The following is a 17,830-nucleotide window of genomic DNA, read 5'->3' as shown; positions in this document are numbered from 1 at the left end:
GTCGCTATATCCTCCTAAGGCGCAGACATACAAATGAAACACCCAAAAATGCCACTGAAAATTGGACCTATACAGCAGGGAATAGAGTTGATTTTTATTTGTTTGAAAATTTACCGAAGCAAAAGAAATGCAACTGTTCCAATTGAATATGGTTTAAATTTCATATGAGTGTCTATAGTTATATGATACGCCTTGGTTCCGAAGCGGTAACATCGGATTTAAATTTTTTTATTGATAATCAGATTTTTTTTCAACAATACTTAGGCGAATATCTACCCTAGTATTTGTTTTGTAAATGTTTGAAATTTCCTCACATTCTCTATAAGCTGTAGGCCGAGCACATGATTGAAACGACAGTATCTAGACTACCCGTCGTTTACTAACTGTATGAATTAAAGGGGGACGGGTAGTCTATGTCGCGGCGACATACTCTCGCGCCAATCATGTGCTAGCCCAATGTCGCGGTTCTGTTCGAAGATTAGTTTATCAAAGGACTGTCTCATTTTAAACATGGACAGAGAGAATCATATTATCTTTGCCTTACACTAGTACTAGCACCCAAAAGAAAAGGATGAGTATAGTTTTTTTTGTTGTTATTTAACCTCTCGATTGACGGAAAGTGTATCCGCGCAGTTACTATTAAATTCTAATTAATAAATAATTAGACTTCAATACCTACTAATGTAGATTTGCGTTCTGGCATTCGAGAGGTTAATGACAATTTGGTTTGACCAACTATAAGTTGGTACGCGGTACGCGAACTTCTAGTGGAACTCACCGATAGCTCGCGTGTGCTTCCCCACCCATAGGTATTACCCCACCCGGCCCACCCCACAGTCGGCCATCAGTATAAAGTGTATAATAATGTGTATATACAATCGTGATATAATAGAGAGCTTTTCCGACCGTGTTTAGGCAACTCAGCAAGCTTCGTTGCCTAAGTAAGGTACGAGATTGAAAAGCTTGATGATATCACTATTGTATAGAATACTTTTTCTACGAGTCATCTAAATATTTAAATTATAAAACCTAATTTTTTTTGTTGCATATCGATAATAATATCCTTAGCCAGTTCAGTTTAGCGTGGTGTGCGCGGCGCTGGTGGACTCGTTCAGCGCGTGCGTGTCGTGCGGCAGCGGCGCCGACCTCGTGCGCACCACGCTGCTGTGGGCCGAGCAACACTGCTCGCTTGTCGAGATGCGCCCAGGTTATTATTTACACAGTTGTTCACCTCTAAGAGTTCAGTAGCCGTACCACGATTTGACACTTGACGTTTACGTTAGTGACTGCGTAAACTCGATGGCAGCTCATCTCGTTCGCACTGATCTATTGGTGCGATAAAGCGGGAATGCGATCGAGTTCACGCAGTCGCTAACGCAAATGTCAAATGCCAACTCGAAGTAGCCGTGTAGAAATCAGGAAGCCGTGTAAAACTGTACAACTTTGCCCGCTTTTTGCAGTCTTTTACTTTTCTTTCAAGTTTGTTGGTCCATATTGCATTACTTATCTGTGGCAATAACATATTGACATACTCTTCTTTGTGTGAGTGAGCAAACCATAGTCGAAATAAGTTTCTGTACTGTAGAAAATGGGTCTTAAACAGGCGGGCCAAAAAAATGAAAAAATTTCAAGATTGCCCACTTTTACTTACAGTCTCTTAACTCCACGATTATCAACTTTATGGTCTTTGAGTCATCAAAGTCTATAATCCAGTATAAACATGGCATAGTTTTGTCGTATAGGTTTTAAGTCACTAAGTTCAGTAATTCACCTCCAAACTTATGTGGGCAGTCATAAAAAAAAATTGCGATTCTTCATCCAAAATCCTTAATATGCTAGGGTTGTCAATTTTCACTTTTACCCAAATTATAAAGAAACAATCAAAAATCAACATTTTTTTAACTGCATAGGAGGTATACAATAATATAAAAATTAACAAAAATATTAATTATTCAAAAGCACTGCCATTTTTACTAAGCATTAAAAGTAGGTAACTACAGTTAACATAACAAGAAACTTTTTTAAACTGCAAAGGAAGTAAAAGTAATATAAATAAAGCGTTTGTTGCTTATATTTCCTCTTAAAATTAGCAAAATAACTTTAAACAGCGTTGCATGGTAAATCTCGCAAGTCAATAATAACATACCTACTAGTGACAACCCTAACGGTAAAAATGTGCTGGGCAATGTTGTGAAAAGTGATACGTAAATACGATCACGAGATTGCCCACGAATTACAAAAGTAATGCATATAACGTGTTGAAATTTCGTCTACATCGTTTCTAAGCTGCATATTATTTACAGTTAAACCTACATCCCTGTAGGACTCTCCTGGACCGATATCCTACCGAAGTTTTTTTAACTTTTTTTGCCCGCCAAAAAACACGTCCTCACTTGAAGCCGGCTCACGCGTGACTGAAGAGGCACACGTCAACTAATAGGCCAGTGGTGCCAGCAATATGATTAGCTTTAACCACAGGTTGAAAAGGGAGGTGTATCTGTTACTAGTTTTATGATATTTCGCTTCTACTGAAATGTGATGCAGTGGGCAAAGCTATGTTGAAAAGGCAAAGTTGTAACTTTCTACGGTACTAATATATAAATATTTTTATTATTTTATAAATAATTATTTATGATGAAAAATTATTCGAATAAGGCCCAACTCTGCCTAGAGCATAAAACCCACGAATTAATAAACTAGTGGATGTGAAATTACTCCTATTTAGTATGAAAACCAGTGTCGCTAAACTCACACATTCATAACAACGTTAAAATATGTCACACACTTACAAAATTGCTCTGATTCGTAGCAAATTTCCATACCAAAAGGTTATTACCGGTGGACATTTCTCGAACGAATATCAACTGTAGGCTACATGAGTGACGGTTTAAAATATAATGTCAAAGCTATATGACATACGACTCTTTCATTATCTCATTCATCTCACAAAAGCTCGCTCAATGTTCACCTAATACAACTACTTAACACCAGATGGCGTTATTTTATATAATTTTAAAATCACTTATTTATTGCAGGCGAGAAAAGGGCTAAAAAACCAGTATAAGTAAGGTCTAATTACGCATGGTTTGTTACGGATCTCACGGTCCCGTTACACTGGTGTTTTCGAGATCTCTACACGCCTGCGAGTAGCTAACCGTTGGAACTTCTTTCCATTCGACGATATAGGGAGGGGACAGTGTAATCGGAGTGTTTTATCGATATTTGTGTGTTCAGTTAGGTATTGATATTTCATTACCGTATGTTTTAACACATTTAGATGATACTTTATTTATGATTATAATATAGGTATTGATAATCGTGATTGTATGAAAAATAATATGTAGTACAGTACAACAAATATCTAACTAGAAATTTGTTTCTTATTAATTGACCAACTAGGTTGTTAATGTGAACATTAAATATATCTTAAAGTCAAACAGATAAAATCATAGTTCTTTAAAGGTCTATTAACTCGGTATTGCTGTTATTTTGTAATCACAAATCTGCAATTACTTACATAGGTAAGTATTCGTCTTTAACAATATATTTACTTGTAGCAGCATTTAAGGCCAATCTAGACGGGACAACCTGATTAAATTGTCAAATTAATTGTATGGTGTGAAAGCATACATGAAACTGGCTCATCGATCCCACTTGATTTGATTGTAAGATTGTGACGTATCAAATCAGGAAGGGGGGCGGCAAAATTCCAATATTTGACGCTAGTTTGCGTGGTACGGAACACTTTTTATTAATTTAGTGAGCCCGAATGTCACTAATAATTACTAAATTAGTAACTAAGTTTTAGGCGTGTGGACGCTAGATGAGATGTATGGCAATTTTATCCCCAGAAATCTTTCTCTAAGAAATGCTTCTAGCAAATGGTGCTATATTTTTGCGGAAACTAATTTTCCTGCCCAGTAGCATTGATCCATTTATTTTTAATATCGGCATCTTGTGGTAACCTACAATAATTAATAATAAATAAATAGAAAATATAAAACGTTTATTCATGGCACATTGCATGCATTGTACGCATAAGTGCATTAAGTACCTAGTCTAATTATATTAACGATGAAAATATGATGGGTGTAAAAAACAAAAACGTATGTAAAGGAATACGAAGGTTTGAAAGGTTGGCATGAAATGACCCCGACTTAACTTAGTGCTTGATGACCAGAGCTGCCATATTTACTAAGACATTGATTATCCCAAATAGTAATTAGAAACGTGTCTAAAATAATAATTTATTACCGTACCAAACATCAAACTTGAAATATCGTAACTTTAACTTTATCGATATAAATATCGACATTGCGCAGCATCTGAGTAGCGAAGTTATTTGACATTTAGGATAGCGAATATTCCAGATAAACGTAAAGAATAGTGACAAAGGATTGTGAACTCTAAGTTCTAACTGATAAAATATAGATTTACTTAACGAACATTCGTAAATAATGCAAAATAAACAGATTTTTCGTATTTATTGGATTATATTTAAATAAATAACCACCGGTGATAGGAAATACCTCCACGTGAAAGATTTTTTAAACCGCTGTGATTTCTGCAGCTTAATACTGCACAATACGGCATTTTAAATTTAATTATCAATTTTTGTTAGACGAGCGTACGTACGACGTGAATGTCATTCGAGCATGAAGTTTACACAACAACTGAGCATAGTCTGTGCATAAAGTGAGTCGGTCGCTACTAACTGTCGGATAGACGGGAACGCCCCCTTGCCATCTCCATCCTACTCCGTGATAAAACCCCATTAAATATATGTAGCTTAGTGCACGATTTATTATATCTTCCTTGCCTGCATATGTTAAATGTTTGTGTTTGCTATTAAATTTCACAAACGTCATCTCGGTCACTTAAAAAAATATATTTAATAAATAATACGAAATAAAAATAAAAGAGCTGCATTTCCGTGATCGTTATGTCAAATACTATCGGATAAAAATATAATTTGCCATCTTCAAAAAACTTTACCTACCCAATTATCAGAAGAAAACCGAACCTACTACTCTTTTGTACACCTTTTGTACTCATTTTCATGCAGTAAAAAAATATGAATTATGAATTTTAATAGGAAATCTTATCTTGATTGGTGATGATTAATCATTCTTCAATCGCCATTCGCAGATTATACTCCACGTATCCACGTAAAAGGATTAATTTATATTTCATTGTTGATATACCATTTACATACTGTTTCTTCTGATAAGGTTACACTAAGGCCAGGATTACACTTGTAAGTTTTACTTACGTAAGTAGGGACAAAGCTATTTGCTAGAATGAGATAACGATATTCATATCTCATTCTGTAGTATAGCTGTGTCCCTACTTACGTAAGTCAAACTTACAAGTGTAATCCTGGCCTAAAGTAAGTATCATGTTTGTATGTTGTGCAGCGGTCCTAAACTCCCTCCGCGTGCTCTGCACCACCACCGACATCCTGTCGGCGCCCGAGAGGCTGCCGGAGGAGGCGCGCGCCGCCGCGGCCGGCAGCGCCGCCGTCAAGACCGAGCCCACATAACACACGCCCCACGCCACAGGTTCCATCTCCACTTGTCTCTACTCTACTCTACTGTACTGTACCGAATACTAGAGGTGACATACTTGTCTCACTGCCGAAGCGACAAGATGAACACAATATTAAAGGTCGTTAGTTATGTGAGTAGTCCCTGATCAAGAGTTGTGTTATATGGATCTCTTTTATTCAAACGTATATTTTATTTTTCTTGAGGAAATAGTCGATATAGCACGTTGCTTCTGCGTCGGCAGTGGGACGGCTGCTTGTATTTTCCTAGAAAATAATACAGATGTAGTACAAGATGTTTGGTGAGAGTGACGTGTCATCCTGATATTTAGTTACGGAATTGTTTCACGAATTTTAATTCGTAGATCTTTCTTGATGCGAGTGCACTATTTGAAGGAAATGTCCCTGTTGTCTGTTGTACTTATATCGATAATTAAATTATTTTTGTTATTTTAATTATCCAGTTATATAACTATTATATTTTATTCACTTGTTGAATCTGGCACTTCTTTATTTATCGCTTTATAACTAGCAATGTATATTTATGTATCTAAATTCTTAAAACACGTATTTTCAGCGGATTTATTTTTATAACGTTTGCACTTAAAAATCAGATGACAAGTTAAATAAATGATCTTTGATAGTGTGCTCACATCGCAAAACTTTCGCGACTGCCTCTTCGCCGGCCGTTTGTTCCTAATATCGATGTACGACCAAAAGCCAACAGTAAATATGCACCATTTTATATTTCTAACGAAGGTAGCAAATAGTTTTTGCTAGTTTTTTTTCTTACTCGCTGAAGCATTTAGACTTTGTTACATCTATAAAATGTTGTAGTATTCGTTGTTGTTGTGGAGTAAGTGTAATATTTCATATGTATAGTATTTTCACATGGTGTATTTATTTGGTTTTAACCAACAACAACAAAAACAACAAAAACAATGTGTTTTGGTGTAACAATAAAAATTACCAATATCTTACTTTGTGATCTCACTCAGTTCCAATTTACCAAGCAGGAAAAATATGTTTTTAAATAGTTTTTTCATAATTATACTATGAATGGGTTATTATTAGAACTTTGAATAAATTATTTTCTCGTTTGATGCAATTTGCTCTTAGTTAACTTGTTGGAATAACTTATTCCAAATAACAAATGCTGTTCCATCACTGCACTAGCGTCAATTAGGAGCAACGTATAGAAATGTTTACTCCCTGGCTGGCGAAGAGGGTAATATTACATAGTTATGTTATATGCTGTTGTTTTGGGCATGGAACGTACAAATACCTCGTGACATAAATAATATCCATTACAGTTGATACAAAAAAATAAACATTTCGACGGATATTTACAACTTTTTAATGTAAAGGGCTCGAAACATGATTATCCCGCTTTAGAAAATTGTACGCGATAATATAAAAACCTTAATATTCTTAATATTTTATACGTATTCAAAAAGTAAGAGGTATTTGCACAGAAAATTATATTGATGATTGACGAGTGTGCAAAAATGCAAAATGTTAGTGTTCACTTGCAATTGAATGAATATTTACAACGCACACACGGCACAAAATTAGTGAAGTGTAAGCTGGTCCCACGCCAGTGGATAAGGTTTTGTGTAAAGTCTATCATTGTAAAGTCTATCATTAAGGTACTTAAATTTTAAAATCCAGGGACGGTGATAGGTGTTCTAGAGAAAATTCTTCTACCGAACATTTCTAGTTCTCTTTTTTTCCAACAATTCGAAAAAAATATTTATCAGTAACAGCACTTCTGACAGCTGAACTTTTTCGATGTATATAAATCTCCATCAGACCAATATTGGGGAAGTAATTGCCACAACTAACATTATGCTCGAATATTACTAAATTTGGAGTGTAAATATATGTGTATATAATTGATTTAGCAATGTGGCGTTAATGTAGTGCCTTTAACTGACGTTTTGTCATCCTGCAACAGCAACAAGAATGATTTCTTTATGTTTTTACCAAAGAAGTAGTAGTTTTCAGTTATGTTTGATAATGATATGTTATATTATAATACATATAACAGTTATATTAACAAGCACACGACGTACCTAGATCAGACATTGTGAACTATACCCGTCCTACCCGGCGAGCCGTGAATGCCAATACTTATAGTACGATAAGAGAAAATGAATTTAATAATGTCGAGATTTATTTAGACTAAATTGTAAGTATATTTACGTAAGTGCCTACTTTAAGTAAATATTTTTATATGGATTGTGTGGTTACACAAATGTTTTATATTTATATATATAAATCGGTGCCAACGTAAATATATTGTTGTAATTTGTTATGTAGTGATATAATTTTATGATGTATCGTTGTCTCTGAGGGCGCCCGCGCCGCGAGCTTTAACGAGGAATGTGCAATCGTTGTTCTGTTGGAATACACTTTGGAAACAAAACCAATACATGTTTTGATCATTTATTTCCCCACTCACACTCTAACAACTCATTCTGCATTCGAGTATTAGTCACCATTATTTACAATTCAATACTATTCGGTACACACTGAGCATTTTAATAAAAATGCTATCATTACAAACTACAACAATCATCATTCATTAATGAGATATAGGTACAGTACTGTTCACTTAAAACAAATATTTTATACAGTTACTTAGGTCAATCATGATTATTACACTTTCTTCATCAATGTAATAAATAGAGTGCTGATAAAGTAAATGTATTAAAAAGCATAATCTGTTTTGTATACCTTATCAGATACAATTGCAAGTAAGTACCTATTCATCGTTGCAGCACATTTTTAAGAAGTTTGCTTACAAGTATCAAACAATAATGTAACAGATAAAATGGCTGAATCATTACCAGATGTCAATAAAAATCTGTCTTGGAATGTCATTGCTTGTGATCGATGAGTTGTTTATTATCTAAAAAATAAGTAAACTGTTATTTCCCGAGTGCTTGCTATCGACTGCAATAATTTCGTTTTATATCTAAGTTAGCTACGTATTTTTCATCGTTATTGTCAATTTCTAACTATTTTTACAGTCTTTGAGTTGACTTCCTATTGTTATTATTTTTGTATGGGTCACACGTGTTTTTTTGCGTTATTAGTTGCTGTGCTTATCTAATACTCGCACTTATTACGGAATTCCGCTTCGCTTCCTCGTTCTGGGTAGTTGGTTCTTTGTCTTCGAAGATACATAGCGAACCAGCGAGACCAGCTTATTTTGAACAAATATCAGCGTTGTATTTTGTCGCCTCGATCAGGCACGTACTTGACAAAAAAAATTAACTATTAAACCGGGATCCTGTAAGAAACCGTAGCTGCTCTTGATAAATGGGTTATTTAGGCGTGTGGCTGGTCTGGCATGCCCGTGCCCGCCAGGCGCGAGCCGGGGCGCGCGAGCAGGGTCGCCAGCGCGCCCTGCTCGGCCGCGCGGCCCGCGTCCAGCACCACGCCGCGGTCGTAGCCGCGCACCGATGAAACGCGATGCTGTAACACACATGTATATTATGAGAATTCATTTAACCTCTTGTATGTAATATTTGGCGTTATGTTCCCTAAACCGTCGATATTGACATTATAGTTAGATATAGATTGTAAATTAACGACTAGGTTAAAAATTCAGTTATTTTTGAACATATGAGTATAACTTATAAAGCTTACATTTATTTATATCGATTATAATTTATCACTAAAATTTATTAGTGTCGGTTGAACTAGATTAAGGGTCGGTTGCACCAAACTGTTTCTCATCGTTAAAGAGTTCGCTAGATTTTATTGTATGGAAAGTTTCATAGTAAACCGCCGCGGCGCGCCGGGTGACGTTAATCAGTCTTTCAAGTGCGGATGGTGCAACTGGCACTAAATGTCCAATCATTTTTTGGACACTACGACACGACTACTTCTTTAAAACTATCCTGGAGGGGCGGATAGGAAGGAAGCGGAGTATAGGAAAACCCAGACGCAGCTTTTTAGATCAAGTGAAAGAAAAAGTAGGGGTCGTGTTGTATCAAAAAGTCAAAGAGCTGGCGCGGGATAGGGAAAGCTGGAAGATACTCCACAGACAAGAGAATAACTCTTAAGTTAATGATGATGATGAACTTAATTAACTAAGCTATAAATATCCAAGCATTGGCCTCGATTGCGAGTTATTTTATCTCTGGCCCGGTCACAATACGATATCAAGCTTATTTCGCGTGTTATTTAACACTGGAACTCAACTAACTCCGCCATGGCATTAATAAAATCGGAAAGAAAACTTTTAAATTGAAAACTGAAATAAGTTTACAATTATCATTATACATCTTATTGTGCCCGCCACCTTGTTACAATTACCCTCATTGTAGATACGACTTACAGCGTAAGCACGTGCTGTCGCTTCAGCCACTGTGTGTCTTATCCACACATTGTGGATAAGACCCTTACCGCGACTGTGATGATGGTAGAGTCAGACCCGGCGCTCGAAATGCTGGCCAGCAGGCTTCGCTCAATAGGCGCGTCCAGCGGTGCAGCGCCCGGCCCATCCAGTAGCAATAGCAACGCGCTGGCAGCTAACAGCGCTTTAGAGGCACTGGCGCGCGCTGCTCGTCCTTCACCAGCCACAGTGTACCGTGTCCATACATTGTCGATATGATCCTTACCGCGACTGTTATGATTGTAGTGTCAGGTACGGCGTTCGCTATGCTGGCCAGCAGGCTCCTTTCGGCAGGCGCGTCCAGTGCGGCGCCCGGCTCGTCCAGCAGCAACGCGCTGGCCAGCCTCGCGTGCAACAGCGCTCTGGCGGCGCTAGCACGCGCTGCCCGCCCGTCGCTCCAGCCGCACCGAGTTTTGCCCACAGAACATTCTGGAACGTTAGGGAAAGTTAGCTGAGAAAAGAGAATCGTGACGTATCTTATAAGGAGACAGTGTCTTCAGGGCAACATAGTACATCAGCGATGTTGAGCTTTTCGCAATAGGGTATTTGACTATAGTCAAATCAGTTTCTTTTTAGGGTTCCGTACCTAAAAAACGGGTAAAAACGGGACCCTATTACTAAGCCTCCGCTATCTGTCTGTCTGCCCGTCTGTCACCAGGCTGTATGTCATGAACCGTGATAGCTATAGACAGTTTAAATTTTCACAGATGAGTATTTCTGTTGCCGCTATAACAACAAATACTAAAAACAGAATAAAATAAATATTTAAGTGGGGCTCCCATACAACAAACGTGATTTTTTTGCCTTTTTTGCGTAATGGTACGGAACCCTTCGTGCGTGAGTCCGACTCGCACTTGGCCGGTTTTTTTCGAACCGTCAAAACGATTTGCTACTATGGAATTTGTATGAAACACTAGCATGTGACGTCACGATCAAATTACCTACTCCTTATAGTTTTATACGGGTTTTAAAATAGAAATTGTATTTAATAAAATTAATCTTTAAAAAAAAGTAAAACCGGCTTCAAAAGGGATAAAATAAAATATTATCTCGTTTTATATGCGCTAACAAACTGATACGTTTGAAGTCGGTGCCAAGCCAAATCTTAAAAGCGTCATGTTGCCGTCAAACCGAATGCCAACCCTGGTATAGTTTGACAAGACCATAAGAACCAAGTATTGTAACTATTTAGCTTGGCACCGACTTCAAACGTATCAGTTTGCTAGCGCATATAAAACGAGATAATATTTTATTTTATCCCTTTTGAAGTCAGTTTTACTTTTTTTTAAAGATTAATTTTATTTTTCCATTTATAGTTTTTCTTCATCTGTCTGGCCAAACTGTCATGTTGCTAAACATTTTTGCACTACGGGAAGTTTCAAGGTCTGGGGCCATCAAGATTTGAGGAGTTGGACCTCATGGAACCCATCATCAGAACTAGACCTTAACACAAATGTTCCTTCAGAACTTAACAAACATAACGTAGAGGATAAAATGGATAAATCGCCAAAATTGAAATATGCGTTGTTAGGTGGTAGGTCGTAATGAAAGTGTTGTAGGGGTAATATGCTTGTGTATATGTGTTTAAGCATACAGTAATCTTACCTAAACCAGCAGGTTGAGATGTAACGAAGTCAAAGAGTCCGACCGCTCTGATGCTGTGCCATATTTCTTCATCCGTATGAACGGCGAGAGGATCCAAGTTCTCGCGTAGCGTGCCAGAGAACATAATAGCCTCCTGTGTATGTCAAAAACACATTAACAATCTTGACGTCAAATATATAGGTACTATAGAGACCATGCGCGTTAGCGGGATTGCCACCTCATGGCCTTTACGCCATTAAAGTTGCTACCCTCTAGTCTACAGTTAACATGCGCTCTCTCTCCCGGGAGCCTGCAATCTCGTGGCTTAAATCGGAAACTTAACAAATTGTCATTCACACATTTTGCACCAGTAAAAAGGTTGCTCCTGTGCTGTTTCATACGCTTCCTATAAGTAGCTTTATAGTCCTACAAATTCAGTTTTGTAAACCTACCTGTGGTAGAACGACTATTCGATGTCGAAGTGTGCGCAACGGCACGCGCGTCGCGTCGATTCCATCGATAAGGACGCGGCCGCTGGTGATGGTGGTCCCGCCGACACAGGACAATAGAAGAGTGGACTTGCCGCTGCCACTGCGACCGCAGATCGCGACCTGAAAGTTTATGGACAGTTGGCACGATGGTTTATATGAGCACAGCATAAGAATTGATTAAATTAACGTTGAAAAAAATATTTTCTCAAACATGCAATGAAATATTGATATTATGTTCTTCATATTAGGCTGGAAAGTATCACGTCTCGGGCGCGGCTGGACGAGACGTCTTTAATGAAATAATGAAATTGAAAACGGAAGCAGAATTTACTTAAAATAACTTGATGCCGCTAAAATCAAAGGCGAATTATATGGATGCTTAAGGCAATTTTATAAATTGAAAAACCAAGAAAAATGCTTACAGTTTATCAGAATGTTTTTGTGGCATATTTTAAAGAACTGAATGTAACTATTAAATCGTCAACACTGTGGGAATTATTATACTCCATGCTTAAGGCAACGATGTATGTGAAGTATAATATCAAGATAAAAAACTATGTAAACTTAGTTATGTGGCTAAAACGACAGTCAGACAGACGGACGCAAGGGAAAAAATCTAATATAATAAAGGAAATATAATAAAATCAATTGAAAAACTACATGTCTAAAATATACGCATGATAAAGATATGTATAGGTGTTAGTTATATTTTGTGTCTAGTTTACTTTTAGTTTCTCTAGAAACAAAACTTTGATTTCGTGGAAATTTATTTATTTATTTCATTGCATTTTTTGAAAAAAGCATTATACATATATACATATACATCGGCGTGAAAAGGGGTTGTCGGCCTCATAACTATCCAACCCCTTACTTCCCAGCCTCTGTAGTAATGTACTATTTACTCGAAAGGCAATAGTATTTGACACGTATTTGAGTTGCATTAAGTTGGCGCCCAACGTGGGACAAAAGTTTGTAGTTTGTTCAGATTTCGCTGAAGCTAGAGTTAGACCATGATAAGTCTGCAATGATTTGATAGCACACGCAGTGCAAATGTTATTTTAAACGTCATCTATGAAATTATGACGTTTAAGTAAATAACACTTGCACTGCGTGTGCTATCAAAAACGTTGCAGACTTATCTTGGTCTAACTATACACAAGTTACCATTGTGTAAGGTTACGTACCTTTTCGCCGGGATTTATAGAAATATTGATGTCGTGAAGTATTGGTAGCGTGCCCGGCTCTTGACCTTGGACGGTCACGTTTTCAAACTCGATCTTCCCGTCTCGTTTCCAACCCGTCGGTATTGGGCCTTAAACAAAATATTTTGTAACTTATCAAGGTATTTTTATTGCTATAAAATAGGTGTCTTAGCCATGATATGAATGTTAAGTATAAGTAACATTCACCCTAAGGGGTTTTGTTATAAATTGAGCATGAACCGGGGCTGTATCAGAAAGCTTAGGCTTAGCTTAGCTTAGGGTCCTTGGTGGAGAGCAACGGGCACCATGCTTTGAGCTGTTGCCGGTGCGCGGGGAGGTTCCCACGGCACCACGCGTTGAATGACATTGTTCGAAGGGCGCTGGTGTCAGCCAATGTCCCGTGTGTGCTGGAGCCGCCGGGTCTTAGTCGGTCGAATGGCAAAAGGCTGGGCGGTTTGACTCCGGTGCCGTGGGAGAGAGGTAAGTGCCTTTTGTGGGACGCCACCATGGCCGCACCGTGCGGTCGGCAGGAGCAGCCGCTGAGCAGGCGGCGTCCCTGAAGAGGGACGAGTACTCGGGGCTAACGAACTACTTGTTCGTTTCCCTTGCTGTGGAGACGTCTGGGTGCTGGTGCGTGGAGGCGAAAACTTTTCTCGGGGAGCTGGCCCATCGCCTACAGGAGAGGGGTGTCAACCCCCGCTCCGAGTCGTTCCTGGTGCTGAGGTTGTCCATCGCGGTGGTTCAACGTGGAAACGCAGCAAGCGTAATAGCGTCGCCTTTGCGTCGGGAGCGATGCGGGGTGGGTTGTTAGAATAGTTTTTATGGGTTAGTTTAGGTTTATTTTATTTATAGTTAATTTTATTGCTAATTTATGTCTTAGTTCTTAAGTATTTTTAATGAATAATGAGTGTTTTTTTTATTGTAATGTTGTAATAGTATTTTATGAATATTAAAGATTTTAAGGTTTTTAAAGCTTAGGTATACATAATATAGTTCCATAAAGTCGACTTACAGTCTTCCCGATAATCTTCCTGCGGTACAGCAGTATGCGCGCGGACGCGTTCAACGGCCGCTAGTTGAAGATCTAAGTCTGCGCGGCACTTAGCCAGATGAGCGAGGAAAGCTGGCAGCAGCAGAGAGTAGGCACCAGCCAGCCCTGCGGCCACTGCACTGCCGCCGTACAACGCTACGCCAAGTGAGACGCAGACTGCTGCGGCTCCCACAAGATCCTGAATAGAAAATTCATCTAAGAGGTATGTATTCGGACGGTTTGGTTAGTGTTACACATACATGGCGTCAGTACACAACTAGAGTTAGACCACGAAACGTCTGCAACGATTTTGATAGCAGACGCAGTGCAAGTGTTATTTTAAACGTCAAACTTCTATGAAATTATGACGTATAAATAACACTTGCACACACAAATAAATTAGCTAGTGTGGGGGGCGTTAGTGATCCTAAAAGCATTGCCAACCTCTTTAAGGATCATTTCGTTATAAAATCGGTTTTAGGCCCAACGAAGCTGGGGGGGCTCGATAGTGAGACCGAGATAGAGAGTGTGGGTCCTAGCCTTACTGCTAAGGACATTGCCAAAATTATAAAATCAATGTCTGGAGGTAAATCCCCGGGATACGACGGTCTCTCTATTGAGCACCTCCGACATGCAGGTCCCCACATATCGAGAGTGTTGGCAATGTTTTATACCTTGTGTATTAGGCATTCTTATCTGCCAGATAATCTAATGCGGACGATCGTCGTACCTATTGCCAAAAACAGGACCGGAGACCTGGCGGATAGGAGTAACTACAGACCCATTTCGTTGGCAACAGTCATGGCAAAAATACTTGATAGTGTGCTTAATTCCCAGTTAAATAGCCATGTTAAACTGCACGATAACCAACTAGGTTTTCGACCACAGTTATCTACAGAGTCGGCGATCCTGTGTCTACACTGTCAGGTATTATGCCAAAAGTAAAACCCCGGTGGTGGCCTGTTTCCTCGATCTATCTAAGGCTTTTGACCTGGTTTCCTATGACCTACTGTGGAAAAAGCTGGAAAATACAAGTTTACCGCAGGAAACCATTCGCATTTTTAAGTATTGGTATGGAAACCAGGTCAACAGTGTTAGATGGGCAGACGCGTTGTCCGATGAGTACAGGTTGGAGTGCGGGGTGAGACAGGGGGGGTTGACCTCACCTACGCTCTTTAACCTGTACATCAACGGACTAATCGAGGCGCTCAGTAGAACCCATGTCGGCTGTCATGTGGATGGAGTCTGTGTTAATAACATAAGTTATGCAGACGACATGGTTCTGTTGAGCGCGTCAGTGTGTGGAATACGCAAACTCTTGAAAATTTGCGAAGCGTATGTTACTGAGCATGGCCTTAAATATAATGTGGCCAAAAGCCAGCTCATGGTGTTTGAGTGCGGTCGCAAGAATACAACGGAAGTCCCTGGGGTTTGCCTCAATGGTACCCCTATAGATAGAGTGGACCATTTTAAGTACTTAGGCCATGTGATCGCGACCGACCTCAAAGACGACAGGGACATAGAAAGGGAACGAAGGGCCCTGTCGGTCCGGGCGAATATGATCGCTCGCAGATTTGCAAGGTGCTCCAAAGAGGTGAAAGTTACATTGTTCAGGGCGTTTTGCACTTCCCTCTACACCTGCAATCTGTGGGCTCAGTATTCGCAACGGGCATATGGGGCTCTTAGGGTCCAGTACAATAATGCGTTTCGGGTGTTGATGGGGCTGCCTCGTTTCTGTAGCGCATCGGGGATGTTCGCGGCGGCGCGCGTGGACTGTTTCTACACTACCATGCGTGCACGCGCGGCATCCCTGGTGCGCCGGGTGCGCGGCAGTCCCAACAGCATTCTGCGATTGATAGCGGACAGGGTTGACTGTCCCTACTTGTCACACTGCGAGGGATTGCATTCTCCCGTTAGTGTTATTTTGTTTTAAATTTAAGTCTAGCTGTACCTACCTACTAACCCCTTAGTCTTGTAAGTGTTACTAATAAAATGTGTCTTGGTTACATGAAATAAATGTATTGAATTGAATTGAATTGACTGCGTTTGCTATAAAAAACGTTGCAGGCGTTTCTTGGTCTAACTATATAAGTAGGTATGGAACTCCATGAAAAGGTGTCAAACTTCCTAATATATTCTATATTTCAAACTAAGCAGTTTAAACAGCTTCTTATCAGCTTCTATTCTAACTCATATTATCCTCTACCAAAAAATTACCAATAACTTGCGGTTAAAGTACCTAACGTGATTCCTCCAGCAGCACATGAAATCTACGCCACAAGCAAGGACGGAAGGCAGTTACCGTTGTTAAGTCGCATATGGGTATTGGTTGTTCAGCGGCATCGCATTGTGGTTGTACTCGTAGTAGATTAGAGAATAGAGGGAATGGTTAGGAATGGCGACGTGAAACGTGACCAACAAAAAAGGTTAGTTAGGGTGGTATTCCATCTGTCCCATATTATTGGTCCAATGTGTATTTGCGTCTCGCATTTAGCTTAATGAGAAAGTGAGATGTGATGTAATGCACATTGGACCAAGATATTGGCCAGATGGAATACTATTCTTACCAGCGTCAACCCCAACCAGCGTATAGCCGAGTTGTGTAGCAGAAGGGCGTTATGGTTGCGGTCGAGCCTCTTGAAGAAGGCGGCACGCAGGCGCGGTTGTAAGCAGCCCGCGCGCACTGTCCCGCGTCCGGCGAGCGTCTGAGCGGCTAGGGACACCACACCTGCTGCGCTGTATGCTTCGCTACGTTGGAGTTCTCTGAGAATAAAATACCGATCATAATACAAAGTATATCGGCCTAGCAATCCTAGAAAATTTTCACTTATAAGTCACGTTTGAAATCCATACTAATATTATAAATGCGAAAGTCTGTCTGTCTGTCTGTCTTTTTGTCTGTGTGTTCCCTCTTCACGCTTAAACCGCTGAACCGATTTAGATGATGGCATAGAGATAGGTTGAGTCCCTGAGAAGGACATAGGATAGTTTTTATCCCGAAAATCATCCCTTAAGAAAGTAAAAAGCGGGGTGGAATTGAGATAATTAACGAAGTGCCTGCTAATTTGCTCAAATTTAGATTGCTATGAGAATTTATCCAGGGGCTATTCTTACTCTAGCTGCGGTTACTAAGTCCACGCAGACGAAGTCGCGGGCAAAAGCTAGTATATCATATAAGTATTAATATTGTTCTGAAGGTGTAACTTTGTCTCATATATCAGATTTACAGCAGTTAAAGAAATAAGAATGAAACTTACCTCGCGTTGTGTAAATACACCGACTGCAGCCACAGATAGATGAGGCAGGCGGGCAGCAGCGCGAGCAGCGTCCACGGCGCGGTGACCGCGTTGACGAGTAGTGCGGCCCCGCACAACAACGCTAGCTGTGCCCATCTGCTCACAGCAATGGGCAATCTCTGAAAAAGAAAAAACTTATTAGGCCTTGGTCTTCGTAGGTCACAACTATGATATTCATTGACCAAGCGAGCGCTAGCTTGCACTCGTAGTAATGGTCGAGCAGGCTTTAGTTTACTTTTCGTTCATGTCTCGGATATGGGTACGGTAGTACTAT

The 17,830-nt window shown here is 39.6% G+C and overlaps 2 protein-coding genes across 5 annotated transcripts in view; one reads left to right on the top strand and one right to left on the bottom strand.

Annotated features, from left to right (window-relative positions):
• The window catches only part of LOC134742448 (carbohydrate-responsive element-binding protein), a 46,930-nt gene extending 38,953 nt beyond the window's left edge, over window positions 1-7,977 (top strand). For all 4 annotated transcript variants that reach the window (XM_063675611.1, XM_063675612.1, XM_063675610.1 and 1 more), the window contains exons 16-17: window positions 1,078-1,207; window positions 5,418-7,977. In XM_063675611.1, coding sequence (XP_063531681.1) covers window positions 1,078-1,207; window positions 5,418-5,542 — 255 coding nt within the window. In that variant the 3' untranslated portion in view covers window positions 5,543-7,977. The remainder of the gene's footprint in view (window positions 1-1,077; window positions 1,208-5,417) is intronic.
• Window positions 7,978-17,830, bottom strand: part of LOC134742432 (ATP-binding cassette sub-family C member Sur) — a 46,647-nt gene continuing 36,794 nt past the window's right edge. The window contains exons 21-28 of the mRNA XM_063675569.1: window positions 17,518-17,675; window positions 16,828-17,023; window positions 14,243-14,459; window positions 13,213-13,340; window positions 11,990-12,148; window positions 11,559-11,691; window positions 10,180-10,382; window positions 7,978-9,028 (exon numbers count right to left, since the gene is read on the bottom strand). Of these exons, the coding sequence (XP_063531639.1) occupies window positions 8,882-9,028; window positions 10,180-10,382; window positions 11,559-11,691; window positions 11,990-12,148; window positions 13,213-13,340; window positions 14,243-14,459; window positions 16,828-17,023; window positions 17,518-17,675 (1,341 nt within the window). The 3' untranslated portion in view covers window positions 7,978-8,881. The remainder of the gene's footprint in view (window positions 9,029-10,179; window positions 10,383-11,558; window positions 11,692-11,989; window positions 12,149-13,212; window positions 13,341-14,242; window positions 14,460-16,827; window positions 17,024-17,517; window positions 17,676-17,830) is intronic.

Source organism: Cydia strobilella, chromosome 6 (genome assembly GCF_947568885.1).
Source record: "Cydia strobilella chromosome 6, ilCydStro3.1, whole genome shotgun sequence".
NCBI classification, from domain to species: domain Eukaryota; kingdom Metazoa; phylum Arthropoda; class Insecta; order Lepidoptera; family Tortricidae; genus Cydia; species Cydia strobilella.
Note: the sequence above shows the minus strand (reverse complement) of the source record. Positions and strands in the feature narration are given on the sequence as shown.